A 21,989-nucleotide genomic window follows, 5' to 3' on the forward strand; every position below is an offset into this window, starting at 1 on the left:
ACCCATAAAACACCTTGTCATAGGACGTTCACGTAGAGAATAAAAACAAATCTGTACTTAGCACCATCTGTGTGTGTGGGGGGGGGACAAAGAGATCACTGGGGTAGTTCTTTTCAACTTAGAGGAAGAACACCGTATGAAGTCCTTTTTGAAAACTCACACTGACATAAAATATGATGTGCTCTCTGGCTTAATGTTTAGAGATTTTTGAGGAGACTATATAACATAAATATATGTCAGTGGGAAACTGAATGGAGAAATAGTACATGTGGACATTTCCTCGGGTATGCATGTAAGGTAAGTGGCAAGGTTGACATTTAAAGTTTCACCACAAAAACCTTCACATCTAGTTAAAAGTGATGGCACTGAATGTTGAGCCATTACAGGGGCCTAGTTTGTAAAGTATGAAACAGTTAACAGCCTTTCCCACAGTTTAGTTGTAACATCCATATACAGGATAGAAGGAGAGAGAAAGAGAGAGAGAGAGAGAGAGAGAGAGAGAGAGAGAGAGACTATGAGTGAATGAATGAATGAATATGAAAGCAAGGCAAGGCTAAAGAGCACAGGCCTGTGCTTGCAGAGTGCTTGAAATAGCAAAGGTGGACAGACATTCATCTATTTAGGTAATTCCAAATCAGCAAATGAAAGCATACAGAAAATTTCCCCAGGAGACGCTTCCATCTTCATTACACATGTAAGATAAGGTCACCTTGAAAGAAGTTAAACAAGACTCCATGAAGGACTCAGTGGATGGAATGCTGACCTTTAGGATATCCCAGACTCCCAGTCAGTAATACCCACCACTGAGGCTATTTACTTTTCCCAGTGAAATTTCAAAACTGACACTCACAGTTCAGTTTTACAAGGAAAATCGTTTCGAGACAGAAGAAATTACAATTCTCAGCAGATATATTTTACAAAGGAATTAGTCTAGAAAATAGAAGAGTACCACAAATCCCTCATCAGCCACCAGGACTCACCTAGTAAGTCAGTGTAAAGTGCCTGTTCCAGGTCACCCAGCATGGTGAGGATCACATCCTCATCCAGGTGAGCCGTCCCTTCCCGCAGACAGCTTTCTCCTTCCTCAGCGGCCCAACTTCGGCTTATGCTGCTTGGCTTGGAGGACCCGGTTTCATCTTCAGACCTGCTGTCCTCATCACTCTCACCTTCCAGCCCTCTTCGTGCAGACCAGTCCTCTAAGTCATCAGCACAGGACTGGCTGCCTCCTGCAGGCAAGAGGCTCCAGGCTCCTCCGGAGCCGCTGCCATGGTACAGTGACTGCACGGATCTAGAGAGAAACCTGGAGAGCGAGCCCCTTTCTGCATAGCTGGATTCTCTCTGGCTGGCCTTTGCAGCGTTTCCAAACCAGTTGGAGATGCGCACAGTGGGTCTCCTCTCCCCCTCACTGGTGAGGGAAAGGTTGGTCAAAGACTTCTGTTTCTGAAGGCAAGCTCCCTTTCTCTTTACTTCTTTACCCCGGAACACAGAGAGCTCAGCTGCCTGCTGCATGATTCTCCTGCCTTCCTCCTTTCAATCGGACCTCATATTGTCTTTTGCCACTACAATTGTAACTGTCCCCCACCACCCCTCTTTTTTGGTTTTAATTAGCACGTGCACTTCAACAAAAGCTCAGGCTCAGACATTCGCAGGAGATTGTCGAGCCGGGGTAGACATAATCATTTTCCCACAGCTGAGCTTGCCACATCACTTCACCGATCGGCAGTACTTACAAACATTTTTTTTCTTTTCTTTTCTTTTTCTTTTTCTTTCTTTTTTTTTTTTTTTGCGTAAATATGTCTTAAGCAGAAAAAAGAGTTCACCGAAAGACTCTGCTCCAGCTGAAAAGTAGCGCAGGAAGCCAACTACGTTTTCCTCTCTTCATCCAATCGTACGTCTCAGCAGGATGGTGAGCCCACATTTCCCTCTTAATGCTTCTGTGTTCCGAAATGCAAGGTGGTGGTGGTGGTGGTGGTGGTGGTGGTGGTGGTGGTGGTGGTGGTGGTGAAGAAACGCAGGATGTCTCTCGTTCCCGCCCCACACCCCTGCTTCTCACCAGCCCTTCCCTGATTCAGATCTGCAACCCTTTACTCGAATGAGCTGACACAGTGCAGTAAGTAAAGCTTGGCTTCCGCAGCGGAGCCCAGGGACAGCAGGAAAGAAGCACCGAAGCCCAGCCCCGCTTGAGCCTCGGCTGTATTTTCGTATTCCACCTGCATCCTCAGATCTATGGTTCTCCCTTGCTGCTGCAGTGGATGCTGCTGGCTGCCATGGCAGCAAACATCCTGCTAAATTAAAACAGAGGCATGGCAGCAGCTAGCCAAACGAGAATGCCACAGGTTTCAGAGCCAAAGCCTGAATGAGCTGCTATACGAGGATCCTCTGCCCATCTAAACGACTCTCAGCCACCCACCCTCCCACTCGGGAACACACATGCTCTCACACACACTCTTATACAGCCCAGCTCTTCCTGATACCGAGAAAGACAGACTAATTCTCTGTAGCTGCAGGCAGCTGAAGCAGGCAGATCTGCCTTCTGAATGTTGGGATCTGTGCTGTAAAAGCACAAATCAAATTCAAGAGTGTAAAGGACCTAAAAACGGGAGCCTGCAACCCTCTTCCCTTTGGCAGGTAACGTTGTAAAGGAAAAGATCTCATCCTACCTCTTAAAGGATACGTTTAAATTCTTAAAATACTGAATAAAATCCTAACGTGATAATGAAAACCAAGATTTCTTCCTTATTTCCTTCAAAAACATAGCAGAAACAACGAGAAAAACCTTAGCCAAAGTATTGTTACTCGAAGCACACACCTAAAAGTTTACAGTCCAGTGCAGACATAAAATACACAATATACATTATTTTTGTATACCAAGCAGTTTCATAAGTCAACCCATAAGCCTACCACAGTAAATTAAGTCTTAATATTACATATAGTGATTAAAAAAACTTAAAAGGTAAGTATCTTACTTTTATCTGATATTGTGTATGTATACCATACTATTAGGATGAAATCCTGAGACTGAGGAAAATTCATTTTCACAAAGCAAATATGTGTATATTAGAAATCATGTATAGCATGGATGATTAAGAAGGGTATTAAAGACCAAAACTTCTGAAGATTTTCATTCCCAAATAACAAACACTCAAATGGGGGCATGGAAAAACGATCCATCAAGATGGTAAAGTGCATCAGTTAAATCCCATTTAAGACGCCATTGTCTTCAGAGATGACAAAACTAACTGTGAGTTTCTACTTTCACTTATAAATCTCAGTGGGGAGAAATGTCTTATTTCCTAGCTATATAAAACAGCATAATAATATGCAATGCCTATTCTGTTCCACAGAATGACAACATTCTCTGAAAAGGTAATGCCTTTTCATGGCCCTGCTCACTGCAGCTCATACTTAGATCCAAGTTACTAATGTACAAGATTAGACAAAAAGAACAACTGTTATCAAAGTGATGTCATCAACCAGCCATCAATTGTGAATGCTGATTCTCAATTTTCACACTTTAAACATTGTGTTTTTATAATACACGTTTAAATAAAATTAATGCATATAAGCAATTACTGAAGTGGATCATTATGCTTCAAAAACAATTTCTTTTTTTTTAAAGTTGTTTCTTCTTTTCAAGTTATTGTAACCAAGTGTGTTTCCAGACTATGAGAACACAATGTAATTCCTAAGATGGAAACATTCTATTTCTATGACCCATGTTAAACACACATTGTTTGACATATGGTAATGTATCCTGAGGCCACCCTGATACACAAGAAAGGGAACCCTAATACTTTATAGGTCAAAGAACTGAACTTTTGCATGTATACATGAAAGCAGTAATTAGACCCTTCCCTTTCAAAAGGGTGTTTACATGCCAATCACCTTAAACAGTGGTTTTCCAGTTTCTGCTAAGAACTATTAGAAGGACTTATTAAAGCACCATTTTCAAGGCACCAGGCCCACAACTGTTCATTTAATAGGGCTGAGAAGGTCGTGACATTGCTTTTCTAATATTTTCCCAAGTACTTCTGGCTCTGGGAGCCCACTTCTGTGAGCTACAAGGCTGAGATTAGGGGTTTCTAATTGAGGATGACTTTTGTTCCCTAAGAGACATGTGTGGTTCCAATGGGAGAGGGTAATATCTAAGGGCCAATGATGCTGTTAAACATCTTAAAATGACAGGTCCAAAGCCCGCAAAAAGGAATTATGCACTCTCTAATGTCAGTAGTGTCAAGGTTAGGAAGCATGGTTCAGAGTGCCCTTCAAAATAAAAAATGCACTTTCCTGTCATTAATGTCCACCCATATTGGTTAGCAGCTCTTGCTTAGGTATAGTTTAGTCTCAGACCCATGGCAAGACCACAGCCTGGCATCTATTGATCTTATGAAAGAGAACAGTGATGAACAATCTAAACAATGGATCCCAACACTTCTGTTCATTAACAGCTGGATGTCATTTTTCTACTTCAATTGAATTTATCAAATAAAATTGCATGTTCCATCCTAATTTCCCTGGGCCAGAAATACAGCAGCACTCTCCTCACAGGGTGAAGACAGTACAAGTGGATTAAATTTAATGAAACCAAGGAAGAAAGAAACTGGAGACAAATGCCATAAATATTTTGGAAAGATATCCCAACAAAGGGAACACTGAGAAGGGGGTTGTCAGTTTTTTGTACTTATTTAAAGATTTTATAACAAGCTTGTAATTTCAGTAGCTTTGTCCCTGGAACTACTAGATGTAAGTTTACCCTGACAGCTTTAAGGAGCCCGCTTACATCACTACAGGCATCCATCCCACTTTGTGGAGTGTGCATAACACAAGGCTATTTTCATTCATCTGGAATCACACAGAGAAATGTGTGTTATACAAGGTGGAGGAAAACCTCCCAGGCAAAGAGAATGAAAACAATCCCCTGCAGAAATGTGACTCATTCTAATTTTGTGGATATGTCAAATAAAACACATCCACTGTAACCTCCTGGGGCGGGGGTCAGGGGTGGGGGGTGAGAGAAATGATCTTAGGTCTGTAGTTAGCATTGCTTCTCTATCTGGCTACTTGAGTAGAGGACATAAGCTGATGTGAATCACCTGAGCTTGATATTGTTAGACTCTACATTCAAGATATAGCAAGACCATTTGCAAAGGACTTATATGCCAGATATTCCCTATTCTTTAATGTAAAGTATGTGTAACTATTACCTTACACTTTGTTTAAACCTATATGCTTGGTTCCAAAATAATTCCCTAAAACCATCAACTTATTTCAATATTACCTCTTAGAAAACAGGATAGCATTTTATCATTTTTTTTACAATCAAATATTTATTCCAGTTAAAGGTTAAAAACTGCATTGAACAAATGTACACAGAGTAGATACATGCGGGAGCACCGAGTCTTATGCATAAAGGGGAAAAAAAGGCAAATGTGATCTTAAGCAGAAAGCACAATCTAAAACCATCCTACAGTGGGATGAACATTTAATCTCTATTATATTTGATCTCTTGGCACTTAAAAGAAATGGCCTCAGAGAATAAATTCTCCCTGTCAAAGAAGGTAAAAATACAAACAAAGCAAAAGCCGTGAATGTACAAGATAAATTCACCCAGAAATTTAATACCAAGATCATGACATGAATCTTAGAGGAAGTGCTTTGAACAATAAGCTGATTTATTCATTGCTGTGGACTGTACAGTATATAATAATAATTTTTAGAACTACCATTATCAGATCAGGTAAAGGCCATGAAGCTTTCTCCAAAAGAATATGATAAAGAAAAGGAAATTTCAGTGCTGTTCTCACAACTTTGGAGAATATTAAAGTTACAGAGATTCTTCAACGACAAAGTGAAGCCTCTCATTTCATAATGGCTTATCTTCACTCCTAAATTTAATTACATTTATTTTTTTTACAACTTTTTCTTATAAAAGACAATTTAATCACTACTAGTGAACTATTACATCAAGGAAAGGAAAATTTAAACAGCTAAGCCTCCTTCTTTGCAAATTCCTCTGACCAATTTACATTGCAGTGTGAACTAAGTTTGCTCCTTAGAAGTCTTACAATTCTCACAGGCCATACATCATGTGGTTAATGGAACAAAGATGGATTTGACAATGTTTTAATGAACAGAAAAGGGATTCCTCTCCCCTGGGGAACAAATCAACTTTTACAGAGGAAGGGAGAGGTAGTCTCATATCTCATATTTAAAAATTTAATGATAATAGAATCAAAACTATTTTCTTTTTCCATCCAAGTCTGTACTAATAACAATCCTCATTGCTGAGACAAAATATGAAACAAGAAAACAACTTAAGGATGGAAAAGTGCAGTTTGGTTCTCTGTTTGAGGAAGGCATTCCATCAGGAGCAATTGGCATGGCAAGAGCTGGAGGAAACTAGTCATACAGACTTTGATAGTCAAGCACAGAGAACAGGAAGTAGACTTGACTATGAAACTGAAAGGCCTGCCCCTAGTGACCCATAACCTCTGGCAAGGCCCCACCTCTTCAAGGTCACACAACTTCCCGGAGTAGCACTACCATCAGGGAACATGTATTCAAACATCTGAGCCTCATGGGGAAGTATCAATTTGTAAACCACAAAACAGTCAATGCTTTCATTAAGTGCTAACCACTCTACATTACCACGAGCTCTATTGACTGGAACGTCTTCCAAAGTCCATAGTAACTCTCCTCTTTCCTGCATGCTGTATACACCTAAATCTTATTAGGGCTTTGGTTTGAAAGAAAATGGCCCCCAAAGGGAGTGGCACTATTAGGTGGTATGGCCATGTTGGAGTAGGTGTGGTCTTGCTAAAGGAAGTGTGTCACCATGGGGGTGGGCTTTGAGGTCTCTTTCTCAAGTTCCACTCAGTGTAACAGTCAATCCTCTTCCTGTTACCTTCTGATCAAGTGTAGCCAGCAACATGTCTGCTTGTATTCTACCATGCTCCCTGCCATGATGATAATGAACTGAACCTCTGAATTGTAAGATGCCACCACAATTCAATGTTTTCTTTGTAAGGCTTTGCCGTGGTCATGGTGTCTCTTCACAGCAATAGAAACCCTAAGACAGGCTCTTCCTCATCAAGGGTCCCATTTACATAATATGTGCATTTTATTTATTTCACAGACAGTAATTGGGTGGGAATTATGAGCCTACTACTGGGATACAACAGTTAATGAAATAGACAAAAATAGACATGACAAGAATGGGCTGTAATCAAGATGTATCTCGAAAATATAATTATTTTACTCTTTTAAAACTGCTCCCCACATCAATTTCTGTTTTGTTTGTAGTGTTAGAAATTCAATTTATGGATTATCACTTGATAGGTTAGTATTCTCTCACTGAGTTATATTACCAGACCAGCATTTTAGTCCTATGGAATGGGGTATACAGTGTCTCAGTATTATTGAGCTTCTGAATTTCTGAGATGAGACAAAAACAGGAAAACATCAAATATTGAGAAATATATCAAAAGCTTATTCCCACTTTCCTTGTTCAGAGAGCAAGCAATTCACATAGGGTCAAGTAACATAGTATAACGGACTAGACCTCAGGTGTTGGAGGATATATGGAGTCACAAAAGATTCTAAGTTTCAGGCCTGAGCAACCAGAGGCATGCACTACCATTAACCAAAATGGAGAAGATCCAAACAAAGGGGGTTTGAGGCAGCTTTAGAGTTTGTTTTAAGTATAGCAAATTGGAAGTATCTCTGAGATATTTAAGTGGAGATATGTAAGGAATTGGTGGACACTTGAGTCAGGTTACAAGGGAGAAGACTAGAGAGAAACATGTGTGAGCAATCACTATATGGATCATGTTTAAAACCACGAGTTATTGTTACTCACCAAGGGAAAATGTATAAACAAGTCTTGGGAAGAAAGCTGAATTGTTTCAATGATAAGAAATTAGGGTGAAAAGACATAACTAGAAAAGATTACCAGGAAAAAAAGAACAGTGAAGTTTGGGGGGTGGGAAGTGGGGTGGGGTGGGAATCAATGGCATTTCAAAATCAAGCCTGAAACTTTCCTTCCTAAGGGGATTCTTTTCTAAGAGGGCAGAATCCTGGTCAGAGGTGAGTAAGATGAGCCCTGAGGCTTAATCCTTGGATTTCACCAGGTCTCCAATTATAGCACTTCAATTAAGAGCAATTTCAGTGCAGACATGAAGTGAAAAAGCTGGTTAGTGTAACCTCGGGCAACAATGAGGAAGGATTAGTGGCCTGTTTGAAGTCTACTCAGAGAAGGACAAAAGAACCATATTATGGCTGTGTTGGAAGGCAAAGGGAAGCGGTTTGTATTACATTGAAGTTACAGATATATCATCACTTTGTGGTCTTAAGAGATGATTTGGTAGTGAGGGGTATATTAGAAGGTGAAATAGTCTAAGAAAAGCAAAGGAAATAGGTACTAAGTAAATGCTCTGAGTGGATAGACGTAGGTAAACATGGAAGCAGAGTTCACAGACTTCCTTTCTCTGCATCCCATTCAGTAAAATTACATCAAGGTTAACAGTTAAAAAGACTAGGGCAGGCAGTGTTGGAGTTTTGAGAGGAAAGCAGTAATATTTTCATTTGTGAGGTTGAGCAGAATTAGGAAACCACAATGTTTACTGTGGCTGTTAGAAACTCATAAGGCTGAACTGATTACTACAGAGTGAGTCACCCCAACCAGCATGTAGATTTCATCTCCTTCATTCATCATTGAGATGGAAGAGGCGAAGAATAGAATAAAACTATACTTGTTGTTCTGGTGAAGTGGGAAACAATAAAGAAATTAGGGATGGGTGGGGGATGGGGAGAACAAGTCTTCAGTTACCACAATTACCAAGCTGATCAAAAAGAAGGTCCTTTGATAAAGGGTAATAAGAAGGCACGGGGTTCATAAAATAGAAATCCTAGCAGAATCATTGTGGAGTCAGGAAACAGTGGAAAGAGAACTGTAAACACAGAGAATGTCAAACAGTAAGAATAGGGTTTATGGGACTGGGGAGATGGTTCAGTAGTTAAGAGCGCTGGCTACTCTTCTAAATGACCAGGGTTCAACTATGGTGTCCGATCGTGGATCACGACAAGATGTTACATCAGTTCTAGGAGCTCTGTCATCATTTTCTGAACCCTGTGGGCACCAGGGACACATATCATATACAAGCATACATACATAATAAACAGAACAACCATTCATATAAAGTAATTTAAAAAAGGAATAGGATTCATGGCAAAGATGCTGTAGAGACGTTATCTTTCCTGATGATGCCCAGGCCTAGTCACTGACTATGAGGAGGGATTGTGAGAAAAGGTCTCTGGAAGAGGCTAAGTTCTTGGGAGAACCATTTATTCAAACTCTTCAAATATCATAAATGAAGGCAGGGATTGCCTGCCTTGGAGGGAGGAAGAGTGATCCAGAATGTAAAGCTGATTTCAAGCAGATGATGGTAAAAAAGACATCATAGAACAGGACACATTTCAGCATCAATTATCTGTTTCCTCTCCTTCCTCAAATCTGTGACTTATATTTCTACAAAACACTAGCCCTTCTATTAAATCCATTACATTATTGTACTAATATCTGGTTTATATTACATTTTAAAGATTCTATTAAAACACCAGAACATTAAATAGAACTACTAATTTCAAATAAATAAAAAGATTAAATGTAGACAGAATAAGGAGCTGTAAAATTAACTATGGATTATTTATTCCATCAGAGCTACTCATGGATATATTAACTTCAGAAAACAGTGTTTCTTGGTGAAACAATGATTACAACTCAAATTCAACTCAAATTCACTTCCAACTTTAGACTGGAGCACTGTACTGCATAGTCATAATGCAGATGTTCATGCACATTCAATATGGTAATCGAAGCTTCCTCACATCATCGTTTATAAAATGTCTTGTCACAACACAGGGACAGCATCATCTTGACACTTCTCTTGAATGTCTGAGGTCTATAAATATATCACCAGAGCCATATCTTCACATCGTAATTCATCCTCCTTCCCTGCATGGGCCCTGCATTGGACTTGCCATCTGAAGTCACAGATGCCGAACAGTCTCACCCGTTTTCATTCCCACAGTGACACCTGGAGTGCTGCTTTATTTCTGTCATGACTCAGTGACAGGTATCTCAGGAAGCGCTCACACGCTTGTTGAACTGAATCTCATGGCTATCAAAGTGTAGACATTTCTTAACCTCCCCAGTTATGATTTTGTTCCTTTTTTTTTTTTTGAGCTTCAAAACAGGATTTAGAGGTCTTGAAGTAATATAGAAATGTTTAAAATTCAAATCGGTCCTTAGTTTTTGCCTTTGGACTTGGCAGTGGACATAGGTGGGCGAACCTAGAGATCTGTTGAAAAAATAGATACTATGCCTCTAATAACAACCTTATCAAAATTTCCTAAATTGTCTCTCCAACGAATGACAATATCGTTTTCTAAGAAGTTACTTGAGTCTCATAAATAAGAAAAATGACTATATTATATATAATACATACACATAAAATTATGTGAAAGGCTTTCCATATAGCCCTAGGCTCGTCTGAATCAATGGAAACATACTCGACTCAAGTGGAAAATCCATTTTCATACAGTTAAAAATCTGATAGTTGTACCTGGGAGATTTGAAACTTTTCTTATATCACCTACATTTGTACAAGGAAACATCTTCTTAACCAGATTTTCCCCAAGATGTGCACTATAGAAATATTAAAAACATCACGGAATTAAACATAGGACATTGGATGAGTTCTAAACTTCACAGTTAGGCTTAATCTTTAGTAGATCTCCAATCTCTATACATATCCAAGGACTATCCTACTCACCATAGAAGTTCCCCAGAGGCAAAATGACTTAAAGCAAATTCCAATTCCAGGGTCTTAAAGAACCACCACTCTTCACACTTTTCAGAGTAAAAAATGATTACCCTCACCAGAACAGGCAGATATGTGAGAAACTCTGAATCATGAAATATACGGAGTCCAGTTTTGCAAAAATCACACAGCAAATGTGACCTAATAAAATAGACTGTCAAGGAGATTACAAAAACTTCAGGTTTGACTTTTGCATTAATCAGCTGCACACTTACCAGATATCTCTTCTAGGCACTGCTTAGCCGTCTTATTATATGAAGAGTCTATCTTTGTGGGGCTGGTACAGGAGTCAGCAGATGGTAAAGAGGTGCCTTCATTTTCTGAATGTGCTCTAAAGTTAATCAAGAAGACAGAGACAACAACTGTGATCATCAATGACTCATCAAAGTAGTTCTTTAGCGTAAGGTGGAATCAGTTCATTTTAAGTTTTCCATCAAGGTTGATAACTCTTTCCTATGACTGAGATGCTCTACAGACATTCCTCTGTATGAGAATTTTAGAACTTATTTTATATATGTCACCCAAGTATGAGTAAGGTATTGACTCAGATCTGGATTTCCTGCATTTGAAAACCTGCATCTACCAATAGTTGATTGCACTGGGTGAAACAATAAACAAGAGTGTATCCATTTTATATAACATCTGGCCATATAATGCTTTTGTAAGCATAGTAAATCAATGAAACCACACCTGAAACTCTTTTTAATGCCTACCTTATAAAATGTATCCTAAACTATAATGCATAGGAATAAGTAACAAATAGGCAGTAAACTATAACTGTAACCAAAATCATTTAGTTACAAAGGACTCTGGAACATTAAAGACAACCAGGAACAAATCCTTTCACTGATCTTTCATATGTTTGTATTTGTGTGCATCTAAATAGTGTACAGCATATATGAGATTAAAAAGTACAGCTTTGTTTAATAAAATGGAAAGCATTCAACAAAGGAATCGTGTACTTTAGATATTCCAATCTTACTTTATGTAGTTTCTTTCCTTTATACACAGGTGAACATTTTAGGAATCTCTTGATACAGATACGTACACATATTTGATTCAAAAGCTTATGTTTGAGAAAATCACAGCATGAACCATTGAGACACAGGAGTCAAGTTAACACAATACTGGGTACTGCTGGACTCTGTTGTTGGTAAGGGATTCCAGTTCTTTACTTAAAATCCACTTACAGTACTGAGTCTGAAGCATGGCAAGTCATCCATAATTATTTCTTACTTTAAGAACATCCATAGAAATATTCATCCCTGAAACAAATTTCAGTATACTTTTGAGTCAGTTTTGACTGATCTATGATTTCATACTAAATCTTGGCTTTGAGAAAAATAAAATGTAAGCATTGATATCAGAACTAGTTGACATTTGCCCCATCACCTTGGGGCACAGAAGCAATCTCAGTACTTCAGAGGTAGAGACAAGAGCATCAAAGTCTAAAACTAGCCTGGGATATATGGTGGCATTGAGGTTAGGTGGGCTTAATAGGAGCTGGGAGAGGAGAGGATGGGAGAGGAAAGAGGGGATTGGGAAATGGCAAGATGGCTCAGTCTGTCAAGTGCTTGCTACACAAGTATGAATTGTGTTTGGATCCCCAACATACATATCAATATCTAGATGCAGTGATATGTCTAAAATCACACAACAAAGAAGTCAGAGGTAGGCAGATCACTGGAGCTCACTGGCCAGCCAATACAGCTGAATTGGTGACCTCCATGTTCAGTTGGAGACCCTGTCTCAAAATATTAAGTAGGCAGCAGTCAAGTACCTGACCTTAACCTCTAACTTCCATATAGGGGCATCCATATTCACTTATGCACATGATGAACAAACATGTATTTATGCTTCAGGTATACATATCACCACATGCACATGTACACACACACACACACACACACACACACACACACACACACACACACACAAGATATGATTGTTATTGAACTGGCTGATATATATAAACTTAAAAAACTCATTATTTTTAAAGAAGTCCTTTAAAGCTATGTTTCATCCTTGGACGAATGTGTCGTAAACACAAAGTGAAACTCAAAAAAAGAACAAAGAAATAATTTATATGTCAAGCCATGTTGACCTCCATTAATTTCTGGCAGAGGGACCCTACTTTATCTTAAACAGTATAACAAATCTAAGAGAAAAGTGTCGGCGTTCAAACAACAGATGCTGACTCAACTGTCATCTTTCTCCTTCACTTGGTTTGATATATTGGGGACATTTTAAACATCAGACATTTTGTTTCTTCCAGAAACTCTGGCCTTCATTTCTACATCCCAAACTCCATTTTGTTTCCTAGTATCTTTGGATTCTAAAACTTCCATCTTTTCATTATTTCCTTTGAGAAAAGGCAAATCACTAAATGTTGCAGCTTAGTGGGAGAATCAGAAAGCAAAACTTGGGAAGGGTCCTCTCTAAGGTACACCCTAAGATTCTTTTGGTTTTCATCTGACAGTCTTCTTAGATGGCCTCTGTCATATTCATTGAATTAAGTATTATATGCCCCCATGTGATAGCCATTCTTGGTTGTGAAATTGACATATCTTGGAGGAGGGAACCTCAACTTAAGAAATTCTTACATCAGACTAGCCTAGCTTATGGGACATCTTTTTTCTTATTAATTGATACAGGAGACCCAAGTTCACTGTGCAAAGTACCATCCCTAGGCAGGTGGACCTGGGCTGCTTTAGAAAGGAAGGTGAACATGAGCCTGGATCAAACCAATATGCAACCTTCCTCTAAGGCAGTGGTTCTCAACCTTCCTAATGCTGTAACCCTTTAATATAGTTACTCATATTGTGGTAACCCTTAACCATAAAATTATTTTTGCTGCTACTGCATAACTATAATGTTGCTACTGTTATGAGTTATATTGTAAACATCTGTGTTTTCCTATGGTCTTATTGGACCCTGTGGAAGGGTAAATGAGTCACGACCCATAGGTTGAGAATCAGTGCTCTAAGGTACCATATGATTGACATTCTTCTCTGAGTTCCCTCAACAATGGATTATGACCAGAAAGGATAAAACAAATAAATCCTTTGTTTTCCATGTTGTTTTTAGCCATGGTGTTTTATCAATGAAGCAGAAATAAAAGTAGGGTGCTTTTGAAGCTCATACAGCTTTAAAAACTCCAACACATTACCTTCTTTTAAAATCTGATTATCACTTCGTATTTCCTTTTGGTTCATTCTCTCTCTCTCTCTCTCTCTCTCTCTCTCTCTCTCTCTCTCTCACACACACACACACACACACACACACACACACACACACACACACGTCAAAGTCATCATGTGTAGAACTGAACTCACAATCTACTCCTTGTCCCAAAAGACCTTGGTGGCACTCTTCATTGAGTCTACTGAGTCTGATAAGCAATGGATCACTTGATTTGTACCTGCTTGCTGGCATCCTCTTGAATAAAGACCTGTTACTAACATTTTCATGACCACAAGTGTCTTCAGCCCACTTTACATAGCTTCCCGTTGCAATGTGATCTCTATATGTGTTTTCTTCCCTCCTTCATCCAGTTCAGTCTTTCCCTTAGATTCTCAGCTCAAGTTTAGCATCAAATTCTATAAAAATTCTCTATAATTTCACCAGGTAAAAATCCTCCCATTGTAAACACTTTGTGTCTCCTGGTGTTTTCCTCTTAGCTTCTTGTATTTTTGTAATATAAGTCCAGTAGAATTACTTGACTAAGATTTCTCTCCAAAAGTCGAGTCCGTTCTCCATGCTTCACCTCTCCATTATAACCTAATGTCCAGCCTTAGCTTCAGTATATCGGTTCTCCCCAAATATTTGATAAGTTCATGAGTAATTCATATTGGCAGTGATAGTAAGGCAGTGTTACTGGTGGATAAAGCAAGGAAGATTGAAACAATGTTGTATGCATTGGGTTAGGCTATAATTTGTGGCTGACCATTAGCTCAAGTCATACTATCAAGTAATGTAGCATCCTCAAACTTCAACTCATTCATCTGTAGAAAGCAATGCAAAATGTGAGCCTTGCATAAGAATTGTGCACTCAATTGTTACTATGAGCAAAGGCCTAGAGAGGCAAACTCCTGTGGCATGTGGATTCCAGTCAACATTTAAAAAAGGAATACCTATGTTTTTGACAACGTATTTTGATTTATCTTTGCCTCCTGGGTTCCTCTATATATCCTGTATACTGGTTGTCCCACTGTATTATCTCTGGAGTCCACCATGGCCTAGTCAAGACCCATTTCTTGTGAAACATTGTATCTTCCTGACTTCTCAGCCTATTCTGTCTGAATATGAAGGCAAACATCCTCTCATTATTATATGTTAAGAGAGTTTAAAAATGGAGTATGGATGTTTGCTGGAGTCCCTGCAGAAAGATGCCCAACTGTTATCCAAGCAGTGTCAAAAAGGCACCCTACCTTGGCAAGCTGGCTTTGAGCCAAGGTTGGTTTAAAATCCTGCAGGTTTAGTATTCAGCCATTCATCTCCCAGAAGCTGTGTTACCTTACGTGTTTATTGAAAGGACTGTCTAAAGTTCAATGCTAGTTGCTTCTTATTTGATCAATACCAGCCGCTGTTGTGGGAGGCAGAACAGGTGATCAAATAGTTATAAAAATTCACAGGATGTCCCTCTAGTAAAGTCTGTATGGAACAGGAAAATATTTAGAACATCTTGAGAGTAGGGATTTTCCTCTTTGCAAAACAGAGCTTAGAAAGCATTTCTGAGTTGACTGTGACTACCTTCCTCATTACATGATACTGATTCTTGTGGTTATGCCTCTATTGTCCCTTCACTGAGACACTTAGAAGGTGTGTTCACATTTCTAAGTGCTCAGTCCTACCTCAGATGCTTCCATTTTATTGTGCTATTGTGGGAGTACATACTTCTGGATGGTTACCTTTTGGTGTCTTGTTAGTTTACGGCACAAGAGAATATTGTTTATTTTCAAGCTCTTTGGTGGATATATCATGAAATTCTCAAAATGGGTCATTTACAGCAGCAATTTCATGGATACAGATTAATCATTAAAAGGGACATGAGATACTAAACATCACATCATTTTCAAATGAACTTAGAATTTTTTTTTCAGTTTATGTTCATAAGTTCAGATTAGGCATCTCTATTCCATGTACTTTACAAAACTGCCATGGATCTATCCTGTTTTATTTACAAAATTAGTAGAATTAGTCTTGAGCTCTGATCAACTGGGATATAATTGATGATCATTAGTAAAATTTTACCTTTTATTATAAATAATCAAAGAAACAAGCCAAGTTTCTGGCCAATTCCCAAATGCCCTCTATTCTTATGACTATTATATATAATGGAATAAGAATATTTGGGTCTTGTTATGAAACAGTTTAGGAAGACTTTAAAATCCAAAGGTATGATTTGACAGAGTGAATATTGCAGGCCATCCTTCCTGTTCCACAAAAACAGCATTATGATGGCACACATTACATGTACCTACCGAAACTAGTACGTGTAGCTTGGCAAATATTGCTTACTTAATGGGGAACTCTACTTTTCCAGGTCTCCAAAATGTTACCAAAGGTTGTAGAACTAATCAATTGAAATCTCAGCAATGATTAGGACAAAAATGAACCGCTATTTTATGTACTTTCTTTGTCACAAATATTGGTCTAATGTAATTAATACCTCTGCAGCAACACTCAAATTCACTCCAATTCTGCAAAGTAGGTGCTGCAGAAGTTACAGGCTCTAGCTGTCTGACCATTGGCCCAGGTAGATGCTTAACCAATACTTGAATTAGGCTGCCTGCAAATGGTGAACTATCAATTACTACTTGGACAATTTTTGCTGCATTTAAATGCTTCTGGACTCCCAGTGTTGTATTTCAAGTTCCCTTCCCCAATAGACAGTTCAGTTTGTAAGAGACAATATTGAGTGGGACATCAACTGATCTATTCTACACATTACACTTTACTGGCCATTTAAGAAATCTGATAACACATATTAGGCCCTATCAAAATGGAAATTTTATAAAGTTGATCTCAATTTCACAGTGCATAGTTTGTGCTGTACATGCATATGTGTAGTCTTACCCAGGTAAATTAGTTTTGACCACTTAGAAAAGCTAGAAGCAATAACATGGTTTAAAATATAATTAATTCTCCATGACAAGAAATTGGGCCTCATTCAGGAACAGATAAAGCCACTTTAGGGAAAGTACAAGATGAGTCAAAAACACATTAAGTCACAAAGAAAGGGAGTCTCAGAGAGTGGTAAGGCTGTTAAAAGGGCATACAAAGTAGTTTGAAGTTGTTACCATTTGGATGAATAGATAACAGAGAAAATCAGCTTTCTCAAAGCACAGTGGCATGAAGTAAATATAGAAGAAAAGAATGGAATTATGAAGTAATAATCAATAAAAATATATAAAATAATATAATTTTAATTCAGGAACAAAACCTCAATGGATGTTAAAAGCTATGAGTGAATATTGATAAAAATAAAAATTTTTAATACCATTTCAAAACAACTTCCTCTACAAATGTTTATTAGACATAGAATAAATTTTAAAATAAAAAACTTTGGGAAATATTATCTTGAAAAAGCAGACTATTCTTATGCCATGATAATAGAAAATGTAAATAGTTGTATAATACAATACCTTTCACATGAGCAATGGGGTAAAAAAAAGCATTATTTATGTGACACTGTAGGAAAACAAGAATGTTTGTCTAATGATGGGTAAATATCAGACAAACCCAGATAAAAGGACATTTTTGAAAACTGGCCTTCAAAATATGGATGTTATAAAAGTCAAGGGAAAAGCAAAGAGACTGAAGGTTGCTAGGAAGGCGTCACTACTACTTACAAAAATTAATTTAAAATTACTGATCCCAGCTAAGACTCCTAGCAATAGTGGGGAGGTTGCCTGAACTGGCTTTCTCTCATAGTCAGATTGGTGACTACCCTAATTGTCATCATAGAACCTACATCCAGTGACTGATGGAAGCAGATGCAGAGACCCACAGCCAAGCACTGGGCTGAGCTCCTTGGGTTCAGTTGCCTGTGGGAAGAGGGATGATAGGAGCAATGGGGGTCAAGGTGAAACCCACAGAGACAGCTGACCTGAGCTTGTGGGAGCTCACAGACTCTAGACCGACAGCTGAGGAACCTGTACGAACCTGCACGAGACCAATTTAGACACTCTGCATGTGGGTGACAGTTGTGTAGGTTGTGAGTCTCCTAGCAGTGGGAACAGGATCTGCCCCTGGCACATGAACTAGCTTTTTGGAACCTATTCCCTATGGTGGGATGCCTCACTCAGCCTTGATGCAGTGGGGAGGAGCTTGGTCCTGCCTCAACTTGATATGCCATATATTGTTGACGCCCATGGGAGGCCTTACCCTTTCTGAGGAGTCGATGGGGGGTAGGTAGGAAAGAGGTGGGGAAAGGGGATGGGAGGGCAGGAGGGAAGAGAAACTGTGGTTGGTATGTAAAATAAATTTTAAAAATTAGTCAAAAAAATTTAAATGACTAAAAATGGTATTTGTGCACAATTAATAAAATTACATGTTTTAAGGTATTGTAAGTACAGTATATATACACAAGGTATTAGCAGTATTGTTCTACATATTTAATAATATGTAGAGCATAATTTCTACAAATTTAATTTCTTTCTGGAATAGCAGAAAGTAAAATTCAAAGGTCAAATACAGGAAAGGTTGCTCATAGCCCTCTATGCTTAAAAAATCCCTTCATATAGCAGGATTCAATGTGATAGTCCATCTTCCAGGAGCATCTTTGTATTTCCTCTTTAAAACACTGCAGTGTGAGGGCATTTAAACTACTCCCCGATGCACATAAATATATCAAGCCTAGCAAAAGACAGGCTTGCAAGGCAAGAATTCAATAATCTTTAGTGTGTGCTGATGACCAATTATGCCCAGTTCCCATAAATCTCCAACTGCAGTATAATCTGCAGAGGTTGCTTGAGGGTGTACAATGCTTTATTTGAAAGATGGTCATGTACTCCATATTTCAATCCTTGTAAACTCACAGCTCCTCCTACTCTATTTAATGTTCAACAAATAATCTAAGCTTCAAACCTTGTGAGTGAGCACTTTAGAAGCTAGTGTTCTGCATTCTTTGCCTTTCAGAATACAGAATATACAAGTGACAATTTTCCATGTCACTTCCTAGGCAAATCCAGACTGTACAAAAACTCATGACCCAAATCTCTGATAGCAGTCTATGATGCTGTTTCAGAAGTGATATACTCTTACACCAAAATCATATTTCATTGACCTAATTTTACAGATATAGAGAGCTACAGAGGCATGCAATTTATAGTTAATTAAAAAGTTTGCAACACTTGGTGATTGTCTTTTCTTCATTAGTCATGTTTTGCTGGCTAGGGATAATTTTCTCTTCTGAGAATTGCCCAGGCAGGCCCTCCCTCAACTCCTTTGCTTGTAGGGTGCTGTGCTATATTCAACACATCATTTTATTGGCATTTACTATAAATGGAAAGAAAAGAAAAGAATGTAGAGTTCAACACAGCAGGTTATGAAAAAGGCTAACAGTTGTTTTACAATTTTGCTTGTGACTGTTGATATATGCGAGTGTCATTTTTTTCCTGAATTAACTAATAGTTTCACTCCTTTTTTTACATAATGTTGGAAATATAGTAAAGTAATACATTCAAAAGTAATGGACAAGGAATGACAGATGGGAAATATATATATGAAAACAGGGTTATTTTGAAACCCTAGTCAAGGAAACCATCTTTAACAATAATTAAAGGCTGAACTGAAGAACAGACAGTAACAGTATAAAAAAAAAATAGGAGTCCTATAGAGGAAGATCATGCCAACCTCTATCTTTACTTTGGACAACTGGAACTTCCTATACAGGTTTTAAGATAAGTACTCTGATAGTCACCAAGTTGATCCTTCATAAACACTTAACCTGGTTTATCCTCCAACAAAGAAGTCCCTTTTATATCTTAAAGCATGTGGTAGTTCATCGGAGAATATTCCTATAGGCTCATATACTTGGATGCTTAGTCCCTTGTTGATGAACTGTTAGGGAAGGCCTGGAAGGTGTGTCCTTGTTGGAAGTACACTACTGGGCACGGGATGTATGGTTTCAAAAGACCATGCCATGCCTTTTCTTTCTTTCTCAGCCTGCTGCCTGCGAATCAGGATATAGAGTGATCTGGCACCATGGATGTGTGCTCTTTACCATGATCACGGACCAACCATCTACAACTGTAAGCAAGCCTCAAGGTTAAGTGCTTTTGTTTTGTTTTGTTTTATGTTGCCTAAGTCTTGGTGTCTCCTCACAGCATCAGCACAGTAACTAACATGAAGAAGAGAGGCAATAATTTTCCCAGGGCACTGAAAGAAACATTGGGAGTGAGAACCAATTCATGAGATTTTAGAGCAGTGACTCTCCTGTACATCAGATATTTACATTATGTTTCATAACACAAAATTACAGTTGTGAAGAAGCAACAAAATACATTTTATGATTGGAGGCCACTACATGAGGAACTGCATTAAAGAGTTGCAGCATTAGGAAGGTTGAGAACCACTGCTTTAGAAGCAAAGAAGGACTCTATCAGGAACTAGGTCAGAGGCCATTCCTAACATATTTTGGACAAAAACCTGGCTTAATTTTTGCCCATGACCTGAAAATTTAAGTGAAATGGAGTTTAAAGCGATGTACTAAAGATTCTGGCATGGGTAATTTAAAGACAAAAGAGTATTCATCTGGTGCTGATAAAGGAGCTGTAACTGCTCTAACTGTATAGAGATTAGCACCAGGGAAGAGAATCACCTGGGTTGCAATGGAACAATAGGAAAGGTTCCTGAAGGCAAATCTGTATCCAGCTTGAGAAGAATCAAAAGCATTTGAAGGGAAAAATAAGAACTAAACTGAAGAAGTTCCTTGATTCTCAAAACCAACTCCCTAGGGAGAGCTTCCCTCCCCAGTGTGAGCACAGAGGATGTTAAACCTGTGGTCCATGAAATCCAGGGTATGTCACTGGCTAGACGCATAACTTAGCAACATGATCCACAAGGTATTAATTTTGCACACGGGAGGGATATTAAGATTGATGGTCTCACGGAGTCCAGCTTCACAGTTTCCAAGAGCAGCTGAGGACAGGCAATGTGTGGTTGAATGGGAATCCCAACAAGGAGTCCCTGAAAGGCCATTGCGTAAAGCTGTGAAGGTGAAGCCTAAGGTACAATGGAACACAAAATATTGTAGATGTCACCATATCATGTCTGCCAATGAAAGCCGCAGACATGAAGTGGAGATGTATGTATTGCCATTGATGGAGTTGTAAATAGGGGACTACGTTTAATCTTTAGAAAATTTCATTTTATGTTTTCCCTGCTGGTTTTGGTTTTGGTTAGGTCTCATCATTCCTTGGTATGAACTACTTCTTCAATTTATAGAATAGGACTTATTCTGCATCTTTATATGTTGGCAGTATATGACTTATTTTTTTCATCTTACAGGAATTCACAGTGAATATATTGGCTTGAGTCCCAGCTGAGATGTGGACTTTGGACTTTCAAATTACTGAAGTTTGTAAAGACTGTGGCATCTGTTGATTCATTGGATAATATTGTTCAATACAAGATGAACATGACACTACGGAGACAAGGAGTGGAATGTTATTATTTAAGGTGATATACTTGGATATCAAGCTGACTAAGCATGGGATTTTGATGTTAATATCAATTGCCATCCTAATGAGATAAAAAATCACTTTGAAAATGGGATTCTGGGCATGCTTATGAAGTATTATTTTGATTAGGATTATTAAGAAGGAAATACCCACTTACTCTGTGTAGTTCCATTACTTGGGCTGCATTTTAGATTATCAAAAGGGGAAAATAAGCTGAGCTGCTCCTTGACCGTAGATGCATAGTAAGTATCTGCCTTAAGCTTCTCTCATTTTTACTTCCCCAACAACATAGACTGTAGCCTTGAATTATGAACCAGAATAAACTCTTTCTCTCCTGAGTTTCTTTTGTAAGTCTATTTTTAATCACAACAAGATGAAGGGAAACTGAGGCAATGTTGACATTCTACATACCTTTCTGATT

The 21,989-nt window shown here is 38.5% G+C and overlaps 1 protein-coding gene and 1 long non-coding RNA gene across 2 annotated transcripts in view; one reads left to right on the forward strand and one right to left on the reverse strand.

The window, feature by feature from the left end:
- The window catches only part of Nav3 (neuron navigator 3), a 762,474-nt gene that overhangs the window by 148,986 nt on the left and 591,499 nt on the right, over positions 1-21,989 (reverse strand). The window contains exon 10 of the mRNA XM_036169458.1: positions 11,096-11,211. Coding sequence (XP_036025351.1) covers positions 11,096-11,211 — 116 coding nt within the window. The remainder of the gene's footprint in view (positions 1-11,095; positions 11,212-21,989) is intronic.
- On the forward strand, positions 1,813-21,906 carry LOC118570815. Its single transcript, XR_004943258.1, has 3 exons — positions 1,813-1,906; positions 20,051-20,137; positions 21,396-21,906. It is a non-coding gene; the product is annotated as an uncharacterized LOC118570815 (long non-coding RNA).

This window comes from Onychomys torridus, chromosome 20 (genome assembly GCF_903995425.1).
Source record: "Onychomys torridus chromosome 20, mOncTor1.1, whole genome shotgun sequence".
Lineage (NCBI taxonomy): Eukaryota > Metazoa > Chordata > Mammalia > Rodentia > Cricetidae > Onychomys > Onychomys torridus.